This window comes from Danio rerio, chromosome 8 (assembly GCF_052040795.2).
Source record: "Danio rerio strain M-AB ecotype USA chromosome 8, GRCz13ab, whole genome shotgun sequence".
In the NCBI taxonomy this organism is placed as follows: domain Eukaryota; kingdom Metazoa; phylum Chordata; class Actinopteri; order Cypriniformes; family Danionidae; genus Danio; species Danio rerio.
This window is the reverse complement of record NC_141028.1, coordinates 23240447-23265205: the sequence shown is the minus strand read 5'-3', so window position 1 is coordinate 23265205 and position 24759 is coordinate 23240447. Positions and strand designations below refer to the sequence as shown.

The 24759-nt window shown below is 35.0% G+C and overlaps 2 protein-coding genes and 1 long non-coding RNA gene across 4 annotated transcripts in view; 1 reads left to right on the top strand and 2 right to left on the bottom strand.

Moving 5' to 3' along the window:
- Window positions 1–12: 12 nt before the first annotated feature.
- Window positions 13–15089, bottom strand: alas2 (5'-aminolevulinate synthase 2). The gene is given in 11 exon segments (NM_131682.3): window positions 13–880; window positions 984–1146; window positions 3515–3783; window positions 3873–4037; window positions 6515–6694; window positions 7251–7435; window positions 8680–8902; window positions 10225–10302; window positions 10912–11082; window positions 12872–13033; window positions 15024–15089. Coding segments are annotated over 10 exon segments (1752 nt in total). The 5' UTR covers window positions 13023–13033; window positions 15024–15089; the 3' UTR covers window positions 13–713.
- On the top strand, window positions 7434–13014 carry LOC147842627 (uncharacterized). The gene is made up of 2 exons (XR_015497871.1): window positions 7434–7861; window positions 8125–13014. It is a non-coding gene; the product is annotated as an uncharacterized LOC147842627 (long non-coding RNA).
- Window positions 15090–15901: 812 nt separating the features above from the next.
- itpr3 (inositol 1,4,5-trisphosphate receptor, type 3) overlaps window positions 15902–24759 on the bottom strand; it is a 96811-nt gene continuing 87953 nt past the window's right edge. The window contains exons 53-58 of one of the 2 annotated variants that reach the window (XM_087263979.1): window positions 23121–23204; window positions 22665–22786; window positions 22423–22588; window positions 20074–20234; window positions 19366–19527; window positions 15902–16897 (exon numbers count right to left, since the gene is read on the bottom strand). In XM_087263979.1, the coding sequence (XP_087120105.1) occupies window positions 16778–16897; window positions 19366–19527; window positions 20074–20234; window positions 22423–22588; window positions 22665–22786; window positions 23121–23204 (815 nt within the window). In that variant the 3' untranslated portion in view covers window positions 15902–16777. 2 annotated transcript variants of the gene reach the window in all.

The window sequence follows — 24759 nt, the reverse complement described above, 5'->3', positions numbered from 1 at the left end:
AATGTGCAAATATGGTGTTCAGCTTCTTTATTTTTTATCCACTGTTCAAATACATTTATTATATTATTTATTAATGTTTTAAACATTTCCAATACACTCCGGCAGGTGGCAGTGTGGTGTTTTTTTTTTTTTTTATAAAGAGGGCCCATTCAAAATAACTAAAGTGACAACTTTAGAGTGTTCAGACTCTGTCTGTTGTTTTTGTTGAGATCTGACTGTAACCATGTGGTTAAAACAAGTTATCAGAAACGTTTTCTTTAAACTGACCACATTTAATGAATTCTATGAGTCCAGGAGAATAAAATGGTCCAAAGCAGGAAGAAGACTTAAGGCATGTTGTTATTAAAGATGATCTTACATGCAGGCAACATCTTAAAGTATTATTAAAAACAATAATTGAGATTAATCAAAAAGTGTCCATGTGCAGGCTTGTTGTCATGCAGGTAAGGACACAATTAACATGGGACTTAACCAATATCTCAATAAGTAATTTTAGAAGTACATTAACTCAAATACAACAAATTATCTTTCCATCACTAAACCACAGCAAACAGTACAGAAAAACATGTATTAAATAATTTAAGACATTTTAAGCACCCTCTAGTTTTATCTTATATACCATTGTTTCATTTAGTATTGGAAGAGGATTTTTTTGGTTTGAAGTGTCAGTGTAATCTGATGGAAGATCTACATCTTGAGCTGTTAAAATGGACTCATTGTGCAGCCACAGTGATGTATCTTGGCTCCATGTTACCAAAATAAGACTTCTCCCACTCGCTCATGAGGTCAAAATGAAGAGGCCGATCACAGAAGGTGCAGGATGCCTGAGCTGGTCCATTCAGAGGCAGTCCGACCTCCTGCCAGACATCCAGCAGTTTCTCTGTGCAGCAGAAAACATTGTTAAAAACACAGTTATAAATCATTATTATTTTATACGCATATACAGTAAGAAGTTCAGTTTACCTAATTGCATGAGCACTCACCTGCAAAGTAGTTCATCATGATGGGGTTGTGGAATGGGGAAGGAGCCAATCGCAGCAGCTCCTCTCCGCGAGGCACTGTTGGGTAATTTATCGCCTGCACGTAGATGTTATGCTTCTCCAACAGAATATCACACACCTCCGAATTTTTCGCTGCATTTCCAACCTGAAAAATACACATTGCGATCATTTATACCTGTGCAGAGTGAGGATTTCATACAGTAGTATGCACATTCAGTTACATTTACTGTACATAATAACTAGCGTTCCTTTTTCTGTTGAAGACAAAATAATATATTTTTAGGAATGCTGGTTGAAAAACTGATTGACAACCATCATAGGGAAAAATACTATGGCATCAATAGTTACTGTTTTCCAACAATTTTCAATATATAGTACATTCTTTTGTGTTCAACATTAAAAAAAAAGAAATTTAAATGGGCTAAGTAAATGATGACAGACTTTCAAAACACTTTTGTCAATCTTTGAAACACACATTAAGAGGTTTTAACTCCTCGATTTTATGTCTAGACAAAAAGTTAGGAATACCTAAAAGGGTAATAAATGTGTCATAAAACAACAACATAAAAATCTTTCAGATAGGTCTACGTATTGTGCAGAAATACAGTCATCTTACAGATAATGGATGAAGAACAATGGATTAGGATACACATTCTTTTTTGGATAACACGAAAGAAGATATTTAGAAGAATGTTGGAATTTGCTAGCCCCTGACATCAATAGTATGGAATACAAATACTGTGGAAGTATTACCGGTTTTAAATATTTTGTGAAATTCAAACAGGTCTGTGACAATTGGAAACTAAATAATGACAGAATTTTTATTTTTCTCTTTAACCCTGCACCAAACCACAATACACATATGCCGGCAGGGACCCATCTTATTGTTTGGAGCTTGGCAACTTTGTTTGGTTCACACTAGGGCTGGGTGATTAATAAAAAAAGTAATCGAAGTTCAGAACCTATAATCTATCAATTTTTTCCAGGACGATTTTTACAATTACTTTCCCTACGGCATGCGTCATGTGACCCTGCACCTTTAGTCTGAGGCTGATTTATACTTCCGCGGTCATCTCAAGTCAAGAAGGATGATGGACCAATACTTGAGCCTTCCTTCGCACTTTATCGATGATGATTGTAAGCTGCATCAGAGATGCTTATTTACATTAAAATTTCTGTTGTTTCGTTTTGGTGACTGACAGTTTAGATTAGGTTGTGTTCTTTTTTTCAAAGGAGGTGGAGCTACAAACGTCTTTACGTCAGCATTGCAGCAGATTCAAAAACAGGACCAGCGATATCTCTGTGAAAAAACTGAAAAAATAGACTACAGAAGAAGTATCTGACTATCTGGACCAGCTTTAGTCTACTATGGGGAATACAGTGTTCCTTTGTGCATCCTAAAACTCTACATTTTTAATGCCACTTGCAGTACTTTCTGACTTTATCTTCAGCAGGTATGGTGGAAAGTCTAATGATGGACGACTGCTTCTCACTTAGGGCTGTTTATGCTAATGAGGGAGAGATTGTCACTAATGGACAGGGCTTTCCCCCACTGATGACATGTACAAAAGGAAAAATGTTAATCATAAGCCCCTTTTACACAGTGATACTGGTAAATATCCAGAAAATTTACACTTTTCCAGTAATTTTTTTTTTAATTGATGTTCACAAAGGTAAATTCTCACATCATTAACCACAAATGAGCTCTAAATGGCTGCGCTTGTATTTATCAACATAAAAGTGGTCGGCTTTTGTTGTGTGTGCAACCCAGGCTCATTCTAAAAATGTAGTCCCGTGGACATTTCTGGAGGCAGAGAATTAAGTAGCCGGAGGTACGCATGGCTGCATTTAATTTTTTAAGAGAACGCTAGAGGGCGGTATGATGCCATTCCTTTTCGTGCTTAACGGCTGGGCTGTGTGTGGAGGGATTTCCCGCTTCAACCAGTTTGTCCCTTTAGCTTGTCGTGTGCGTCGGCGGACTTGAGACACAGAGAGGAATTGACCACGATGACGACGAACAGCTTTTGTAAATCGTCGGTTAGGTTTAGGGAAGTAAGTGGGTGGGCAGGTCAATCTCTAAAATTGGTTGGGTTTAGGGAAGGAGGAGGGTGGGTCAGTCCATTGGTCGGTCGACAGCGGCCTTTGGTGGGTTTACACGAGAATATTTTCCTTTTGCGTTCACACATCGCAACATTCTGGCAAATTACCGGTAATGCTACAACTTCTTTTTCCAGACAATTGCTGGAACTAATTTAGGAGGCCTGTTCACACATGATCCCTTGCGGCAAATTGCTGGTAATTTTCCAGAAAGGTCTGAATATGAGAAGGGGCTATAGTGTTACTGTTTTTATCATATGTAATTACAAAAAAAACTAAATTAATCCATTTTTACCGACAGAGACTGGCTCTATTCACACACTGTTGCAACACAACTGTGTTTAAACCCCCTGTAAAAGTGATTTTGGCATGATAGATCCCCTTTAAAGCTTATGATCATAATATTGCGTACTGACTCGTATGGGAATGATGTGGCTGGGGCAGTTGACCACAGGCAGTCCAGCGTCCAGCAGCAGCTGTCTCATGTGCTTAACATTTCTCTGATGGGCTCTCCTTAAAGCCTGTCCTTCATCGCTCTTCAACACTCGCACTGACTCCAGAGCCCCCGCCAGCACCATAGGGGGCAAGGAGGTAGTGAAGATAAAACCGGCAGCGAAGGAGCGTACAGTGTCCACCAGGGCAGCAGTGCTGGCGATGTACCCACCCACACAGCCAAACGCCTTGCCTGCAGATATGGGAAAACAATGTTACCAAATGGACACATGTGATTTGACACTAAACCTTGCACTTGACATGTTCGCATCTCTCTCTTACCCAGAGTTCCAGAGACAATATCAATCTTGTGCATGACGTTGTCTCTCTCTCCTACACCTGCTCCATGAGCTCCATACAGGCCGACAGCGTGGACCTCATCCACGAAAGTCAGAGCTCCATATTTGTGTGCCACATCACACAGCTCTTCAAGAGGGCAAATTGCACCTGAGAAACAATTAGAGATTGTCATTTCTCATTCATTAAACATTTAGTTCAACCAAAAACGAAGCATTCTGCCATCATTTAGTCACCCTCTACATTTTAAACCCCTTCTGATGAACACAAAAGAAAAAGATATTGACTTACAATAACTTTTTTTCCCCTCTATCACTGTATATAGACATTAATGGCTACATTTCCAACATTCTTCAAAACATCTTCGGGTTCAACAGGAAAAAGAAACTCATAAAGATTTTGGAACCACTTGAGGTTGGTTTGATTTTGGGGTGAACTATCATTTTAAGCTGTTCTGATCCAGCTCCAGATTTCCACTGATTTCTAGCCCATCATTGAGTATATATATTTACTTGTGTAAATGTGTGTTAATTTATATTTAGTTTTTAAATTAATTTCAGTAATGCTATTAACTAATATGAAAATATACAAAATAGTGTTTGTAAAGTAATAACTTCTGTGTTTTAGTAGATATATTATATAAGAGACTTGCTTGCATTGTAAACATTAAATAAACATTAAAACTGTATTATTTTTTTATTTTGTATATTAAGTTTTTAGTTACGATAGTCCCAAAATCATTACGCATAAATCCGCAGATTTTTTACAAAATCCTCAGCAGAAATAGCAAAAAATATCTGCAGATTCTGTCTTGCCCTAGATATTGGTCATTAATTCTGTGTATAAATGAGCTAAATCATTTTACGATGCTTAAATTATTTCATGAGTGAATGTGTTTGATAAAAATGTGGTAGTTAAGATAAAGCATGTAGTATTTGACTGGTCATATGAGCTCAAAATTATCTTACAATTAAACAGCATATATTTGACTTTGTTTGGTAAATTACATGAAACTAACATTATATTTTATGGTGTCCTTGCTACATAATTACATGCAATCAACCTGAAACACAATCCTTGTCCTTAAGCATATACTGTATAAGTAGTACATGTGTTAAATACTAATACTCTGTACTAAAAATTTATAAAAAGCGTTACCATAAAATAAAAGTGTTTTAAACAATATTATATACATTTGGTCACACTTTACAATAAGGTTCATTACTTAATGTTAAGTAATGCATTTACTAACATGAACAAACAATGAACAATACATTTACTACTGTATTTGTTCATGCTAGTTAACGTTAGTTAATGAAAATACAGTAGTTCATTGTTAGTTCATGTTAACTCATGGTGCATTAACTAATGTTAACAAGCATGGACTTGGATGTTAATAATGCATTAGTAAATGTTCAATTATGATTATTACATGCTGTACATGTGTTGTTCATGATTAGTTCATGTTAGTAAATGCATTAACTAATGAACCTTATTGTAAAGTGTCCCCATACATTTATTTTATATATACCTCTGGAAATGGTTAAAAGTGTACAATCTTAAAATATTTTTGACCCCACTTACACCTCTATTTCAAGATTTCACACTTAGCTGATGCTTGATAAGATGAATGCGTGTTTGGCATGCTGTTCTGTGAGAAAGCCCTGAGCTCAGAGAATGCTCAAGCCCGGGGCTCTCTAACGTTTAGTCGAGTTTGAGCTCAGCTGGGTCTCAAGAACTGAACTGGAATGCTAGGAAAGAGGTAAAGGAATCTGGATGGATGGGGGGATTCTTCAAGACGAAGATGGCTATGGTAAGAAAATCTGGGTAGTTACAGTTGAAGTCAGAATTATCAGCCCCCCTTTTATTTTTTTATTTTTTAAATATTTCCTAAATGATGTTTAACAGAGCAAGGAAATTTTCACAGTATGTCTGATAATATTTTTTTTCTGGAGAAAGTCTTATTTGTTTTATTTCGGCTAGAATGAAAGCAGTTTTAAATTTTTTAAAAACATTTTAAGGACAAAATTATTAGCCCCTTTAAGCTACATTTTCCCCTATAGTCTACAGAACAAGCCATCATTATACAATAACTTGCCTAATTACCCTAACCTGCCTGATTAACCTAATTACCAAGTTAAGCCTTTAAATGTTACTTTAAGCTGTACTGTAAAGAAGTGTCTTGAAAAAAAAAATATTTTTTTTAGTGTCATGATGGCAAAGATAAAATAAATCCATTATTAGAGATAAGTTATTTAAACTATTATGTTTAGAAATGTGTTGAAAAAATATCTCCTTTAAGCAGAAATTGGAGAAAAAATTAAACGAGGGGGGATAATTCAGGGGGGCTATAATTATGACTTCAACTGTATGTGCATTTGGATTTATCTGATTGGTATATCAGTATTGGTATATTGATTGGTATATATATATTTGTGATTGCTAATGCGAGACCAGCCGAGGTCAATCATAACTATGTGGTTCTCGAAATTAGTTATAAATAAACTTCACTTACTTGTTATCAGATTGCATTCAGGCTTTACACTCTGAATTAAACCCATGACATAGTGTTTAAGAAGGAGAAACAGCTCCTTTGAAGTACTTATGTGGTCCTATATTTAACTCACCATCCATTGAATGCACAGTCTCGAAGGCCACGATTTTGGGGGTCAGTGGATCTGAGCGGCTCAGCAGTTCCTCCAGATGGCTGGCATCATTGTGTCGGAAAATGAAACGTTTGGCCCCACTGTTTCTGATGCCCTGGATCATGGAGGCATGATTGCCCATGTCTGAGTAGATCTCACAACCTTTGCAGACAGAACACATGTTCAGTGTCATTTCAGAAGATATTCTAGCATCCAAAAGTTTGCTGTCAGTAAATAAAAACCAATTGTTTTAAAATAAATAAATTCATTTATTTATAATGTTACAAAGATTTTTACTTGCTATTTATCTAAGTTTCCTAATAAACTGTTGAAAAGAAAACAACTATTTTAATTGTTTTAAAATAAAAAGAAAGGATTTTGATCATTAAAAAGAGAATTGTTTTTTATTAAATTATTGAATTAGTTTTTGAAATAAATGAATAAATAAAACAAGACCTTTGCCATGTTGTCACATCACAGGAAAAATATTATCTATAATTTTAATAAACTAGCAAATAGTTACAAAATTGTATCTTTTTCTGTATTGTTGAGAAAGGTCTGGCTGCAGACCAGGTGCACATGCAAGCTGAGACTGCATGCAACTCTTTTAATGCGCACACAACCCTGACCCTAACCCTACCCTCAAAGTGACATCACTAACTGTACTGAGTTCATGTATCTCAGACTGAATATGGAGGACTGTAGCCTTGGAGCATACCTGGAAGCATTTTAGCCAAAGTAAAAAGTGTAGAATCATTGGCTACGAAGCAGGAAGAAAAGACCAGCGCTCCATCTTTCTGGTGTAGACGGGCCAGTTCATTCTCCAGGGCCACATGATAGTTACTCGTCCCAGAGATATTTCGGGTTCCACCTGCTCCTGCTCCGTGCTTCTTCAAAGCATCACTAAAAAATTTAATGGTTGTGATTACTTTGTTTTAGCAGTTATACATATATATAAATTCTGTATAGATTATTCAAAAGCAAACAATCAGAAACTACATGCAATACTGTATATGATTTGTAAAATTATTCTCACATTGTACCTAAATTGATATTTAAAGAATTAGTTCCACTCCAGAGTGAAATTTCCTAATAATTTACTCATCCACTAGTCATCCAAGATGTAAATTTTTTCTTTCTTCATTAAAAAATATATATATGAGTCAGGTCTGCCAAAAATTTACCATAATTTACTCTCAAGGCATCCGGTATAGGTGTATATGTTCTGTGTAACTTTTTGGCAACTTTTAACATTTTTTTTCTTCCTCCTTCTTTGCATTTTTGGTGCATTAGTGAGTGTCATCAGCGGGACGTGTACATTTCTTGATTGTGAAGCACGTTGAAACAGTTCTGTCCAGTAGATGGCGCATATGCACTAAAAATGCAACTCAAAATAAGGAGAAGATGACGACGTACTTTACTCACCGGACGTTACACAAAACAGTTTATAACATTTAAAATATATATTTTTTACTAAAACACACTTATTGACTAAAAAGACCATTAATCATCCCCTAGACCCACGCAGGGACCTTTTAATTATGGATGAATTTGCTTTATTATAGACTTGTTTGGATTACTGATAAAAACAGCCGACTATTAAAATAACTCAGATTGGAAGAAGTCATATGCACCTACACTGTAAAAAAGTCAGCCGAAAGAAAATTGGTAAACCAAAAAACTTTGTTCCCCAGCTGCCTAAAATAATGTTGTTTTCTATACTTGCTAACATAACTTCCCATTCGATCTAAATTAACTTTAATTGACAAGTTGACTTGACTATTGTCCCATAGTTTAGTCCACCTACAGTAGGATGCCTTGAGGGTAAATAAGTTATGAGGTAATATTTTGGTAAACATCCGCTTTTCGGTTTTGAGGAAAACATACAGAAATCCCAAAAGCTGGTATTGCAGAGCAAATGCAGGACAAGCCTATCTGGTTAAAGCACATTAACTTTTTTTTTTTTAAATGAAAATGCCCAATCGCTTTAGTGAATAAGACCCTTAATCCTCAGCAGGGGCCATTTAAAGCCAGATGAAAAGTTTTTTTTTTTTTTTTAAGTAGTGAAGAAACTCTTTAATGTTTTTTTTTTTACTGCAGATGGTAGCAAGCGTTTATTTCACTGTTTGTCTGTTTTATGTACTGACCCAATGGCCTTGACCACACGGGGATGTCGACTCATTCCCAGATAATCATTACTGCACCACACAGACACCTGAGAGCCCAAGCGTCCTGCAATAGAGTAGTCCTCAGCAAAAGGAAAAACCTCCGCAAAACGGTTCACAGTCTTAAAGATACGGTAGGTGTGGTCCTTCTTCTTTTCCACAATTTTCTGAGTGAAGAATTCATCGTAGCTGAAAGTGGGGCGGTCTGAATTATGAAAGAAGACAAACAATCCTTAGAGAAAATAAATGAAGTAAAAAATAAAAAAATGTGGCTGAAATTAAAAATTCTGCTATTTGCTGAGGAGCATACAGTTTAAAAACTATTCAACACAAACATAACTTTTAAGCACTGTATTTAATGAATGATTCAAGAATATTGAATAATTACTGTATTCATGAAGTAGTTTTATATGAGCAATATCACATTAGTAGCTGTGCACTATGACTGTATATCAGCATTGGTGGGAGGTGTGCGTTGGACGGAGGCCATGGGCCGAGTGCCTATAATGTCCCACCAGTGATGATATACAGCCATATCGCACTGCAATGTGTTTGATATTGTATTTATACAACAGTTTAATGGCATAATCGTGTAAAAATTAAACACAAAGAGTCTCAAAAATCCTTTTGTACAAGGAACTACTTTCTTCCACCATTCTCTCACATCTGCAGCTCATGTCAGAACAGCAGAAACCATTGTTACTTTACAAAAGTCACTTTAGAGCTAATATTTAAATGATTCTCTAGCGCAATGTCTAAAATGATGACAAAACAGGTAATTTTGCTCACATTTTAAGATTTCAAGGCTGAACGGCATGAAATGCCATCAGTCTACTGAGATTTCCCTGTATTTCTCTGTTGCAATCGGAAGATCACAATAATTAACCCTGAAAAATCCAAAGCATTGCAAACACTACCAGATTAATATGGTATAAATACATCAGTACAACATCCAAAAGAGAGAGATCGACTTAATATTTTGCTTAGTCTTTCCTCCCCTAAGGACGTATTATGGGCTCTCTGTCGCCATCTTGTGGCAGAACGTCAACTCTTTTTGCTCTGCTCAATGACAGGCTAATGACCGACGATGCGCTGAATCTCGGAAATTATAAATATTTAAAATAGGCACTAAACAGCTACAATCTCATCTAAAGGGCCTTAAAGGTACATTATGTTGTCCAACAGCTGTAATATTTGTCAAACTGTAGTGAATTTATTGATCTGCTGTCACTCTAAGTGGGCAGAGTAATACACAAGGGTGAAGACCTGTATGAGTTCTGATATTAATTAATTAAACAATAAAAACACTAAAACCATCTAATTGGCCTGTTTGGCCTTTCTAGTTATACACAATAGATTCACTTTTAAGAAAGGAACAATGAACAGTAAAAATGAATATTAAATAATCAACAAAGTAACTGTAGTCTGATAATTGGTGTTTTAAAATGTAATATAATGTGATTGGTGGTTTTACAGTCATTTACAACTCAACACTTTTATCAATAAGGAAAACATAGTTGAACTCACTAAAGTTGTCCTGAAGAAGGTGTGTAGGACCAGTGGACTGATGACTCTGTAAGCCACTGAACAGAGAGCTTATCAAACCTGGAAAAAAAACAAAAACAAATGACGTTATGGTGTCAAATATTCAACACCCAAGCAGAAATCCTGAATTTTCACACTGAATTCACTTTAACATGTAATAGCTACAAATCCAAGCATTTTCTTTTCACTTAATGCCTCAGTCTTATATTTTCTGTTAATTACAGGCCCTGCACATCAGCTCACAATCTACCTTAGCTACAAAAACTCAAATTTTCCAATTAGGTGTTCTTTTCTAGTACACACGCGGCTTTGTGAAGTTCCATCTGTAATGGGATTGTCTGAAGACCAGCTTTTGTAACATCAGCACTCTGAGTCATCCTCTGCTTACTATTCACATCAGACGAGTCTCTCGAATTAGAGTTAAATGGTGCAAATTGCAGAGAAGAGAATACTCTCCCAGCTGCTTGTTATTAAGTAAAATGCATCCAACCCATGCATGATACTCTGGCTCAACAAAAGAGCCTCTTCAGCACCCAAGTAATTATACTGTGGTGGCAAAAAGAGACATAAAGGCAAACCGCCGCATTAACACATCAGTCAGTCAGATGATGATTTCTCAAACAATATTACCATTTCATTATAGTTTATTTTAGTGTAATTGGTTTTTACCTGAGGTGTCTTGGTTCTCCAGATTGGGCTGGACATCCTCCTGCACTTGTGGACTGGCTTTAACCAGTCCGATCTTGGATGAAACGAAAGGGCAGCTCTGGGACATGGAGACCGCCACCTGAGTCGCTGTGGTCGCCAGCTGCCGCTTTGGCTCTTTATGAGGGAGAAGGCCTACACAGAAGATGATTTATATCTGTTACACTATGGAGCTGTTCAATGATTGCTTCTGTTAGGTTGACGGACATTCTGTGTGCAATTATTTAAGGAAGACCATCGGTGACAATCATCTTTAAAAGTCCCTTGAAATGTGCATTTTATTTGATGTTTGACGTAATCTGAGATATGAAGATAGGGCGGGACATAAAGAAGCTCCTCCCTTTTTTAAACAGCCAGTAGCATTTTGTTTTTATCACAGCTCTGCCAATGAGACTGGTTGAGCTGAAGTGCATCAAATTAAAAGCAAATGAGAAGCATCTTGAGGGGGAGGGGCATGTCAAATACTAGAGAGCATTTGATTGGTCAAGATTTGATGAGGAAACTGAAGTATGAGGTGACATAAAAAAAATTGTTGATCCGTTTAGGCCAGGTGAGTCCAAACTCAGTCCTGGAGAGCCGGTGTCCTGCATAGTTTAGCTCCAACTTTCTACAACACACATGCCTGGAAGCTCCTAGTAATCCTAGAAAGAGCTTGATTAGCTGGTTTAGGTGTGTATAATTGGGGTTGGAACTAAAATATGCCCTTCAGGACAGTGTTTGGACACCCTTGGTTTAGGCGGAAGTGATAAACTGCAAACTTTGATTGTTTATATCAGGTCTATATCTTCTAAGCACATATTGTGTCAATGTTTTGGAGCACATTAGCTTATAGCTTATATAGCATCTAAAAATATATATTATAATTTCACTGGACCTTTAAGACAAAGTGTGATAAATTTGATTACAAACACAAAAAGTTTGATCATTTCTTTACCAGGACTGACGATTATGGCTAATAAAAAACTGATTCATAAAACTTTGAAACAATTTAAAAAAATGCTTTCAGTGATTAATGCTTCATTACCTGTACGTAATCAAATTTAGACTTTTAAAATTTAAACTTGTTGGAATCACATGAATGATTCAGTGGAGAATCATTGGATTTTCTAAAGTTTTGCCTGATCTTGGATGAGTTTTATATAAGTTATTTGTGTAATTTTAAAGAAATAACAGTCATTAAAACAGGAACTGGATATTAGGTAAGAACATACATTATGAAGAACACATTATTTATTTTACTAGTACAGTATAATTCCGTTGTTATATGATTACATTCACATCATTTTTGTGAATGAGTTGGTTTCCCTGATTCATAGCTTTGAAAGGCTTAGTTTCACTCACCACTAATTTTAATGACTTTCTATAGTAGTGTAGACATGTACAGTTGGAATTTGCAAAGGGGAAAGTTTTAAAGGAAGGTAACGTTGTATTTTTGACTATGTACATGCTAGTTTACCAAACATGACACGTGACGTACAGTACATCCTAACATATCATTGCATTGCATGTTCAAATATAGACTCAAATTCAGTTTTATCTTTGGCTAATGTGCTCATTGCCGCATTGACATGGCCATAATGTATATGTTGACAATCAAATATCATACATTTTATTTAGATCTTTGGCTTAGATTACCTTACATGATTAATTATTTTCTATTAATGCACAACTAAGGTAATTAAATACAGGTTTTTCACATTTCAGATCTTCACCAAATGTTTTCTGCTATTTCAGAGTCTAACAGCCTCAACAAATGCCTTAAAATAAAACATTTGAAGAATATTGTAAGCTGTGGGAAACTGTAATTTAAATGGGAAAAACACTGATTGTGGGCCATTGAATTATCAGGAACATTATGCGCACCAGAAGTACATAAAGTTTTTAATAAAATAAAACTTAGAATGACAGAAAGTAACATCATTACCATTTTGCTCAGAGGATTGAGCAGCTTTTGCCGAGATCTGGCGGACAATGATGGGGCATCGGTCAGCCAAGTTGAGGTATGTGGCCACTTTCCTCGCAGAAGGGCCTGGAGATGACTTCAAGAATGGGCAGTGATGCAGAAAAGCAGACATGATTTTAACAGCTGTAAACAATGGAAAATGTGTTAGTGTCTGGGATGACGATTTCCTATTTATAGTCTATAGAAGAGACCCTGACATAAATAATTGTTATATTACATCTTCTGTAGACTAACCCTAAAAATATGACCGCTAGTTGCTGCTTTGTTCAAAATATTTATTTGAAATTAGTAGAAACAACACTGTTTTTTGCACAACTTAATTGTTTTATGCCCAACCTACTTAAATTTTTTATTTTACATAAAAAATGAAAAAATAAATAAACTTGCAAATAAAATCACTTATGTTCCTTGCAAAAATGATCAATGATTTTATTAGAAAACGTGATCATCATATCACCATCTCATCTAAGAGGCAAAAGAAAGAGGTACAGCTAAAACTATTAAGTTAAGGCCACTGTAAAGTGACCCTACGGCACATCTCAATCAGCGGTGTTGAGGGCGCGCCGGGCATCAGGGCGCGGCACACTAGGGCGCTTTATCTGGAGCGCGCAGACACGCGCTTTCTCAACACTCCGTGCTCGAAGTTAAACAATGACGTCATTTAAATTGATAAAAGCTAGATTAAGCTTACCGAGAAGCATCGACCTTATACAACGAAATGTTACAACAATAGATGACAACAATAACAAAGGGAAAAAGTTGACTTGTGAATATGCGATGGTAAAAAATAAAAATGTCAAATAATATTATTTTACAAAAAAATAATTAGGCTAGCTGTTAGGCCCATTTATAATAATACAAATTTTTAGTTTGTTATTTTAACTGTACATTTTGTATTGATGTGTAGGCTAATTACATAACAATTGTCAATTATAAAAACAGATCGAAAAGGTTTGGAAACGTAGGCCTAGTATTTTATTAAAATGAAAATAAATGATAGAATATTTATAATTTTGATAATATGGAATCAATAGTTAACAAATTAAACAATTAATTTACATCTAAAAACATTTTTAAATTATTTAAAACACGTTCTTAAAAATATAATTGCCGTTGCTTGGCATAAAGCATCTTTTAACATCCTTAAAGGTTTTTCATTGTAGGAAGATGTTCTTCATCCAAAAAAGGGGCTTTTCTATTCAAAATATATAACACACATGTGGCATTATAGGCAGCCTATAACACATACTTTTTTATTTCATTTATTTTAAAATTTCAAGAAAAAAAATACTTTATTCATGTTTAATATGTGTTGCATACCATTTCTTTGGATTTATGTGTGAGCAATATCGGAGTAAAAAAAATGCTTTTTTGTCTAGTTTCTAGTCCAAATATCTAAAAATTCCTAAATCAATAAGAGCTTTCTAGACAAGCAAAACATATAGTCTTGTTTTGAGAAATAATATGCCAATATTAAGTGAGTTTTTCCTTAAAGGGGTAAGCAAAATAATATTACGTCAAAAGAAAAAACAATATTAATTTGCTTACCCCATTGGCAGATTATTTTGCTTGTTTTAAGGAAAAACTCACTTGATATTGGCATATTATTTCTCAAAACAAGACAATATGTTTTGCTTGTTTAGAAAATGCTTCTTGATATAAGAAATTTTAGATATTTAGACTAGAAACAAGACAAAAAATCTAAGCAAGAAAAGCATTTTTTGCAGTGTAGCCTACTAATTATATTGTTTCTATAATGTTTTTTATAGGTCTATCTCTCAAAGTCTTATAATTGAGGTAGATTTTTCTCCTTTTGGTGTTTCTGTGGTCTGAGGTTACATTCACTATCACTTATCAGCATCAACCAAGGATCAGAAAAGAAACACTTTTATATTTGTATTTACACACGCAAAAGGCTTGATAAATGACTTGAATATCATGTAAATTACACTATTTTATTTTCAAGAGTTTTAGTTAGTTAAATAATTTACAGAACAGAGTGAACGGCGACGTTTCTCCGGTTTATTCGTTGAATTAAAATATGCGGAAAAACTATAACTGGTTCCGATTTAAAGTAGGTACTGCCTCACTATTGTGGAAAACATCAGCTTACCTGTTGACCTGCACTGAGGACGAACTTCTGAACGGCACCGACGCTCAAACGAACAGCGAGGGAATTGAGCCCGTCAGTTCTTCTGCTCACACCCAAATACTCTCAACTGAGCGTGACAGGAGCACGTAATCTGATACAGCGCTAATCAATGGACAAAGCTCCGCCAATTAGCCTACAGACAGCAAATTCGACCACACGTTTGTTTACTTTTGGAAGATGTCGTTCATTTAGCTGAGCTAATCTTAAAAATACTATTGTGATTAATTTTTCAAGTAAATCTTTGCAGTATAGTCCAGTTAATATCCGACAGTGTGTAAACAAACAATATGAGAAACACATCTGTTACATTGTTTATTCATCTACAGTATGTTAAAGGGTAGGAGTTTTGTTTACCACGCACACATAAATACTGTATATGTATAAAGTATAGGAATTTTTTTTTTCAATTTAGGAATTTTTCTCAATTAAACATAAATTAAGGTGTTTTGAGGAATTTTGGTAACTGATAGCTACTGAAATCTATAGTACAATATCTTTTGTGTTCAACAGAAGAAAAAAAACTCAAATTGATTTGCAATAAGTGGAGGGTAAGTAAAGGATGACAGGATTTTCATTTTGGTTGAATTGTGTCTTTAACCTTCATCGTTAGCTCTGGTAAAGTACAATACATAATAAAATTACAATGGTTTTGTTTTACATTTCTCAGCTGTAGTTTATTGTTCTGGTTATTTAGTTTGTGAACTAAAGTTAGAAACTAACATATGTAAATGCTTAAATATGTGGTAAAGACTCTTATAACATTTTATTTAAGCAAAATAGCAGATGTCTGTCATACTTCCTTTATGCATTAATGTTTAGTAATCTTGAGACTCAAGAAGTCAAATGGCCAAATGTTTTATTTTGTATTTTGTGCAAAGTTGGTGAGGCTCTTTATGACAACATAAACAATATTAGCAGTAACTTGAGAATTAATTGATATCATGGTACAACTGCTAGGATTAACACACAAACAGTAAAAAATAAGGCCTAAATACAAGTATGTTCCAGCATTCTTTTTTGTGGCCATAACAATGCAGTTCTGGTCACACAATTACATTATTAAATAGACTATATACATAGATATGCATGCACTATGTATGGAGACCATTAGGATGTGTTCACTCATAACCAGGTTTTATGATAAGTAAGATAAATAACACGTTATTGTCCTGAGCAGTTATTTCGGAGTCATTTTTAGGCACTTGACATTTAAATTAAAGCTATAGAAGGTTTAAACATGTTTTGATCCAGAATATTATGCTATATATACACCCCACATTAAATGTTAGACTTTCCCAGTTAATCATGATGTGGTTTCCCCAAATCATCTTACATTCATTCTGGATAAATCCAGACGCTGATGCATAAAAAAAGAAATGCTCACTATTAATCTAAAACACATCAGCTTCTTATAAAGTAATGCTTCATTTATCCATACATTCAAACAAAATCTATAGAAAGCTGTCAAATATCTTTAAAAAAGGTGCTCACTCTTAAAAAAGAAAGTAAAACTTCATATATTTAAATATATAAAATATGTGCACGCTCAGCCATGTAAAAAAATATCAAGTCAGTAGTGCTTTTGAGGGTGTGTAGATCCAACCCATCTACCAGTTTCCACGGCTAAACGCAACCTTTCCCCATTGTAAAGTACACCAGCATCCCAGGATTACATTATTGCTTCTAGAAAGTCAATGGCAGGAGAGTTGGAGGGTTTAGGCCTTGTAGACCTGATTTCCTCCAGCAGGACTAGGAGGCACAGGCATCCCAGGGTTGGAGCCGGACTGAACATCCACAAAACCCATCCGCTGTCTCCTCTTCCTCTGCTCAGTCATCTAAATAAACAAATACACAGCCTTTATTTTATATACTTGAGAATCTACAAATATTAGTACTGTAATGCCTGGCAAACACTAGAAGAAAAAGAGTAGGCCAGAACTCTGACCATTTTGCATATATATATGTTTTTTTTTTTTTTTTGGCAAAATCAACATGATTTTAATTGGTGTAATTTATATCTTAATTTATATGTATTCGTGTGAGTCAGTTATCTACAAAATAAAAATAAACAGGAACAACGAATAACCTTCAAAGGGAAATTAAAGACTATGTTCAAGACTAAAGCCCACTTACTTCCATGGCCAAAACAAAAGGACATGTTTATTGTCACATAATTAATTTGTTATTACTGCGGAAAAAAGAATGGACAACATGCAACATAAGATCTTCTAGTGGTGTAACGGGTCCGTATCTCACGGTTCAGATCACATTACCATTTTTTACATTACCATCACAAAAATTTTTTGGATCAGTTAAAAAGGGGAGGAGACAAATGTCATTTGCTTTCCATTTCTATACAAAAACAGCACTGCAAGAAACTTTTGCTTTTACTTCGAATCTGTTATTAAAAATAAAATGAAGAAATAATCAGATGAATAAAAATAAATTGTAAAAGATTCAGTATTGTTAATAATTCATATATTTATTCACATATTTAGTATAAGATATATATTTAAATGTATATTTAGTCTCATTTTCGATAAATGATTCAGTTATTCACTCATAAATCTTCATGTTTCATTTCTAGATATGTCATTTTTGGAGAATTATTCAGTGACATGTTTTTTGAAGGCTGGTTGTCGCCACCTATTGGTTAAGTAATGTAATTGCTGCTTGCAACTTTCATTTTTGAGTGTCGTTAAATGCACATGACAGTGATTTTAATCTTTACTATAAACATCAATGGTTTTGTTTAATCTATAAACTGTTATCCCAGTACATCTGTATTATTTGTCTGTTTGTAACTTCATAACTCAAAAGACTGAATCCCTTAAGATTAATAAACACATGCAAATCACAATCATTTATAGTTTATATGGTGTGGGTGTTGAGATCCTTATTTTTAAATGTTTAATCGTGCCGCTTACACTGAATGCATTGACGCAAGCTAAACAAGTAGTGACAGAAAACATCTGAGATACCCACCACATCCTGAATAACCCACCACAACTTATTCTGTCATCGTTATATTTTACAGGAAAGCCTAAATGCTTCCATACATGTGATTTGAATGATGTGAGAGGTGATCTCTCTGATTAATCTACAAGTTAAAAAAATATATTAATCCGCGGGATCATGTGTGTTCTAAACTATGGGTTGCGATCCATACGAATAATTTATATGGTGTTACAGCCCTAATTTATATGGTGTTACACCCCTAATATCCTTCTTATATTATTGGTTTAAAAGCCAAAAAAAATAAATAAATTAAAAAAAAAAAAATATATATATATATATATATATATATATATATATATATATATATATATATATATTATCATTATAAGAAGTGTTTTTGTCTGTGAAATAGGCATGCCTACATAGGTTAAATATTTTCTTGAGCAAATAGCAGCATAGTCTAATAAATAAAAAAAACATCTACAATTGTATAGCGCTTACAGGATGTTTATCCACTGCACAGACCTATATTTCTTTCATAACACTGCAAACATGACACCATGAAACCAATCATCTTAAAAACCAAAATGCAAAAAAGTGCACATGTGAAACAGAGTGAAACAAACTTAATCAAAAGCACTTTCAAAAGTATGATCACACATTAAAAAGCAATTGCCTTCGCTGTTCATCGTGGTCGAGAATGAGTAGTATAACTTTAGTGTTTGTCTCAGCTTTGTTTAAGAGGGTTTGAAAAAACAGACTCTACTCTGGTGGTCGATTCCAGGGCTGGAGACGATTCCGGCACAAGGTCCATTGAGAGTTGAGTAATTGACTAATTTGGAGTCAACTCGCCATCCCTTGCTCAGTTATAGTTCCTTAATTAGCTACTCATTGCCCCTGTGTGAATTAGCCAAACACTGAAGCTATGAACTAAAGGGCTCTGATTTAAAATGCTGGTGTTTATGCACAACAGAGAGCCATCTTTTCCTAAAGTTTCAGATGACACTACTAACACTTACACACTTCCAGACCATTTCAATGTGGTCATGTCATTGGCCCATGAACATTTCTTGCTTGTTATTTAACTATTTCATAACTGAAATAAGAGGCAATTTATTCATAACTTAATGTTAAAACAGCTCTCATAACATTATTGATCAATATGTGGCTCTTTTTAGATTCTCGGAAGCTATAGAAATTAAAAATGTAAAACAGGAAATACGTTGGGACCATTGTTTTTGTTTACATCTCTCAAATGGTTTATAAAACTACTGCACTGAAGATTGTTTTAATTGAACAAACGTGCCAAGTATAAACACTGTAAAGCTGTATTTTTGAAATCTACCTGTTCTTTCAGCTCTGTTAACTGGCTTGTGAGCTGTGTGACCACTTTCATGGTGGAGCTAAGACGATCCTGCAGGTTCCTCATCTCATTTTGTTCTCCATCTCCATCCGTTACAACCAGAGACATGGCCTGCATGCGTGGAAACCAATCCAGGTTCTTATTCTAACAAGAGACGACAAGAAGACTGAATCAAAACCCATTGCAAGATCAATTAAAGACATAGATCAACCAAAAATGAAAAATTACTCACTAGTACCCACCTTCAAGTGGATCAAAACCTTTATTTATTATTTAGTTTATTTATTCTGTTTAACACAAAACAAGATATTTTGAAGAAAGTAAAAAAAAATTGACTTCCATAGTAAGAAGATCAAATGCCATGGAAGTCAATGGTTAGCAGCTTTCTTCAGAATATATTATTTTCTGCTCAATAGAGAAACAGAGGCAAGCATGTTTTGGAAACAAGGTTGAATAAAAGATGACAAAATGTTCAGTTTTGGGTGAACTGTCCCTTTAAATAAAGCTGAATACCATACATAAAACAAAAAGCACATGCAAGCAACAAATAAGTCGAAAGAAAATTCAAAAAACAAACTAAAAGATTTAATTTTCAGTACATACAGTAAGTGTATAAATACTACTAAAATAACACTGGTAAAGGTGTAACCATTATCCAATCAGTAGGAATTTTTCATTTCTGTAATTTACCTTTATCATAAGAGCCACATAGCTCTCCGGGCCGGTGTAATCGGTCTTGTTTTTCTCCCGTATCAGCACAATAAAATAGAGGTAGTTCCAGATGTTGTGCTCCAATTTAATATGTTCCTCGAATGACACTGTCTTATTGTCAAACTTGTCCCTCTCAAGACCTGGCGAAACAAACAGAGTCATTCATTTCTGTACAGTTCTTTAATTTTTGTATATTTATATTTGGGTGTCTCGCATAAAGTCCGTCAAGTAATGCCTGGGTCAAAAGCTATGTTCTGCATTATCTTTTCAGGTTTATCAGACAAATAGTTTTCCAATAAATCATTTTAAGCATTATTTTTCTTAATGAAGTTTTTACTTAAAACCCCATTTCTTCTGATACGGCAAGCCATTTTTACAAAAATCTTTTTTTATTTTATTTATATGACAAGCCATTTGCATGTTTGCTAATTGCATGTGTGTTAATTTCACACGTATTAAGCATTATGTTTTTAACAAAATATTTTTACATAAAGTCCAAGTCAAGTTTTTGACTGTTTTAGAGACATCAGGGTTGATTTATATCACTCATATTGGCAAGAAGCTTTGATGAATTATAATTGTCCCCATAGCAATAAAAGAGGCTAACCTAGCAATTATTTAAAAACTGCAATATCTCTACATCAGAACATTGTAGAGGCCTGGGTATTGGCTCATTTGACTTATGCTAGCAAATGGGACTTTCTGTGTTATATGTATGATAACAATGATAAGTCAAGTGCTAATAAGGATTATCTAAGTGCAATAACATTAGCTAGAATTTGCTAGAAACACAAGCTAATAACAAGCTATAATGATTTTGTGCATTCATATCATAAAATAACTTTTGTACTGAAGGAATGCTGCTGAAATGTGGCAGGAAATGTAATTAATTGTCGTAAAAATATCACTGAGCAAAATAATTAAAATGTTTAGGCTATAAAAAAAATAGGCTTTTGAAGATACAAATTGTATTACCTTTGTATGTAAAGTATATACAGTTACAGGAAAAAAAGAAATAATATAGAAAAACTTCAGTTTCTTTTTACAATTCATAGCGGTGTTTGGGTAAAATGTAATTGTTTTATTCAGTAAAATACAGACCAAAGTTCTTCCAAATGTAAAATATGCCATGCTAAATTAAAAAGGTGGCAACTTTACATGTTAAACTTTACATGTTGATACAACTCAATACCAATGTTTTTACATCAGATGAGTTTAGTATTTAGTATTTAGTGGACTAGTCAAAAGTTTCAATCACAACAACTGAAAGAAAAGTTATCATACCTTTGTAGAATTAAAGGGCACCTATGGTGAAACATCTAATTTTCAAGCTGTTTGGACAGACATGTGTATAGGTATAGTGTATAGACTGTCATATTGGGGTGATATAAACACACTCAGTGCTTTTTTTCAATTTAACAACATAAAAACGGTGGACCAATTGGAGCGGTTTTCAGATCAACCGCAACTTGACACAGTCAGTCTACAGTGCGGTCCCCCTGCCCACCAATATTGATTGACAGGCGCGTTACCATATCCTTAGTTTGTTGTTTCACACCCACCATTTTTAGCGTGTGAGTCAAAGCAATATCACTAAAGGTGGCGGGTGGCCACCGACTTTGGGCTCCGTTGTGTTTGCCCTGGTAGAGGCCTGTGTTTGGAGTTCTGGAATGCATGGCGCTGCGTGGCGCGATGATTCGGGACACTTTATGTTTCTGCCGTGCCACTGAGAGTCTCTAGTGTGCCGTGTCGTGGTTTCGAGCGGCGCATTCGGTGCCTCAGTCAAAGTTAATTCAGTGTGCGTGGTTATGAGTCTTGGTGTACAAGCTCGGCACTTGAAACTAGCACACAGTTGGTTGTAAAACTATACAAAGACACAAATGATTTTGAACTCTCTGCTTGGTCTTAGTCCGAGTCGTACATGTATGGCTGAATGCTGATCATCCCACTTACAGTATGCTGCAGCCTCTCTCTGTCTGCCTGTCTTTTGCCAAACACAGAGCGTTGGAGCTCTTGGCTCCGCCCCCTTGTTACGGTGGGTGGGAAGCCGAAACTAATTTTCATGTGAAGCAACACGCCCCTAAAACAGCGAGCTGTGTACATGGCCCCAGCATGACACTTTTTAACACATTATAATAAAAACATCTGAACTGTGTTGAACTAAACTAAACTGGCACACTCAGAAGAACCATAATATTAATATTAAATCATAAAAAAGGGGTAAACTATGTGCCCTTTAAACAATTATTAACATTTTACTCAAACTTGAACCTAATAAATCCAGAAAACATTTATTAATTATGTTTTAGAAAAATTACGATATCGTACCACAAATGAAACAGGTGGTCTTCAGAACTTCCTCTTTCTTCTGTTTTTCACTACGCAGGTCAGCGAAGGTGTCAATAATCACACCAAAAATCAAGTTGAGAACAATGATGATGACAATAAAGTAGAAGAGAAGGTCATACACCACACGAGCGGGAAACAAAGGCTCCTGAAATCCACACAACACTGTATCAGTTTGCTTTGATTTTGCATTTATATACAGAATACGGTTGTGTTCACCATACATTCTTAGATGGTTTGCGCAGAACATCTCCTACACCTCCTCCATTCCTCAGCCCATGATTCAGCACCGTTATAATACACATAAGAAGGGTGTCACATGCTCTCTCAGTGTTGTCTTCATCTTCTGTGTGGACATAAAAACAGCAACTATAAAGCAATTACAAACCATTTCAATGTGGCGATGTCACTGGCCAATGAACACTTCCTGCTTGCTACCAAACTATTTCAATACTGTAACAAGAGGAAAATTAATGATATCTTAATGCTAAAATGGCTGCCATAACATTATTTATCAATGTGTGGAGCTTTTTGGATTCTTGGAAGCTATGGAAATTCAAAATGTAATACAGGAAATACATTAGGACCACTGTGATTGTTTACAATCTAATACCAATTCTAATAATACAATTCTAATACTAGTAAAATAATACTAAAGATGTTATTAATTTCAAGTTCACCTTCAGCTGGAGCAAGGAGACCAGTTTCCTCTGTGCAGTCAATTCCATCAGAACTGCAGCTGCTCATAAAGCTTTCAGTATCTCCTGAGAGGACAAAACACAATTATGCCATTGAAATGTCACTGTTTAATAATACAAGTGTACTTTATTTAAAGGGATCATGCACTGAAAAATTGAGTTCAGTGTTTTACAAAAACATCCTGTACATTTAATAACTCAAAACCTTTTTGTTAGTCTAAAAACAGCTTATATTGAAGTCGATCCCCCAAAACAACACGTTTTGGTTTAAGCCACTTTATTATGCATTAGTGTGCAAACAGGCAAATACAGCTCAACAAACACAGAAAGCAAAGGATAAAGAAGCTCTGAAGCAGAGCTGCACGATTAATTGTAAAAAGATAGTGATCTCAATTCGACCCCCTAAATGATCTTAATCCAGCATTTCTACGATTCTGCCAATCATTTTCAAGTTCAGGAGAGAAGCAAAGGTGGCTGCACAAGTCTTCACATTGTTACACAAACAGTACATTGCTCAGCAACGTTCACACCTCCAAATGGTGTTGAAAGAGTCACATGCTGTATTTATAACGTATAATTCACCCCAAAAACGTCAGTTCTGTCTTCAAGTAATGCTGTATTCATTTGCGACTGAGAAATGTCGTGAGCTGACTGTCAGCTGTCACCACAGAGGGCGGGTGGGTGCATGTGAATGAAGTCTACTTTAGTGAACAGAACCTGCATAGGCTGTGAATAACAGGTAGTAAAGTTGTAAACAACATTCAGTTTGTGGCACAGAGCGATCATTTGGGAGCCGCAGGGGGGAAGCATGAACCGTCCTTAGCAGTAATAATGAAACCAAATGTCATTTAAATAATCATATTGCATTTTAGAGTTATGATTACGGCAAGCATTTGATCTTTTTTTTTCATAGCGAACACAGAGGGTAGTGCATGAAAATAAATGTTTAACAGTGTCAGTATACCTAATCTAGCCTATATAATGCTGAATATAATGCAAGAGGGAATCTGATAATGACAAATGTCTGATTTTACCAGTAGACAAATATGTTCTGATAATGTTGTAAATGACAGATTGCAAGCATAATAATTCAACATCAGAATTATGAATAGGTGTGTTCTGATGTCATCCCTTCACTGTGCACTGTGCAGGACAAATTTAAAGTCTGTTCAAGTCCACCGTTCCAAGTCTATTCAAAATTGAGCATTTTAACCAACAGTAGAACTACACATAGCCTATTGCTGTTTTACAATACGTTCGAGAAATAACAATAATAATAGCCTATTCGTATTAACCTTTATCTTACATATATAGAATCATGAGAAAATTGTGATCTTTATTTTAAGCAAAAAATCACGATTCTCATTTCAGCCAGAATCATGCAATTCTACTCTGAAGACAAACAGAAGAGCTAATTGGTGAAAAAACAGTCCTTGCATTGCCTTCTTTCTGATCGCAACATTAGGAAAGAGTGGATGACTGTGTCAGTAAGTACTTGATGTCTTGTTCACTTTATTTTCACCGCAAATTTATTTTCAAATAAGACACAAATCGAATGCTTTTCACAAAGATAAAAACAAAAAGATGATCCTGTGCAGGCTGTATTGGATTTGACAATAAT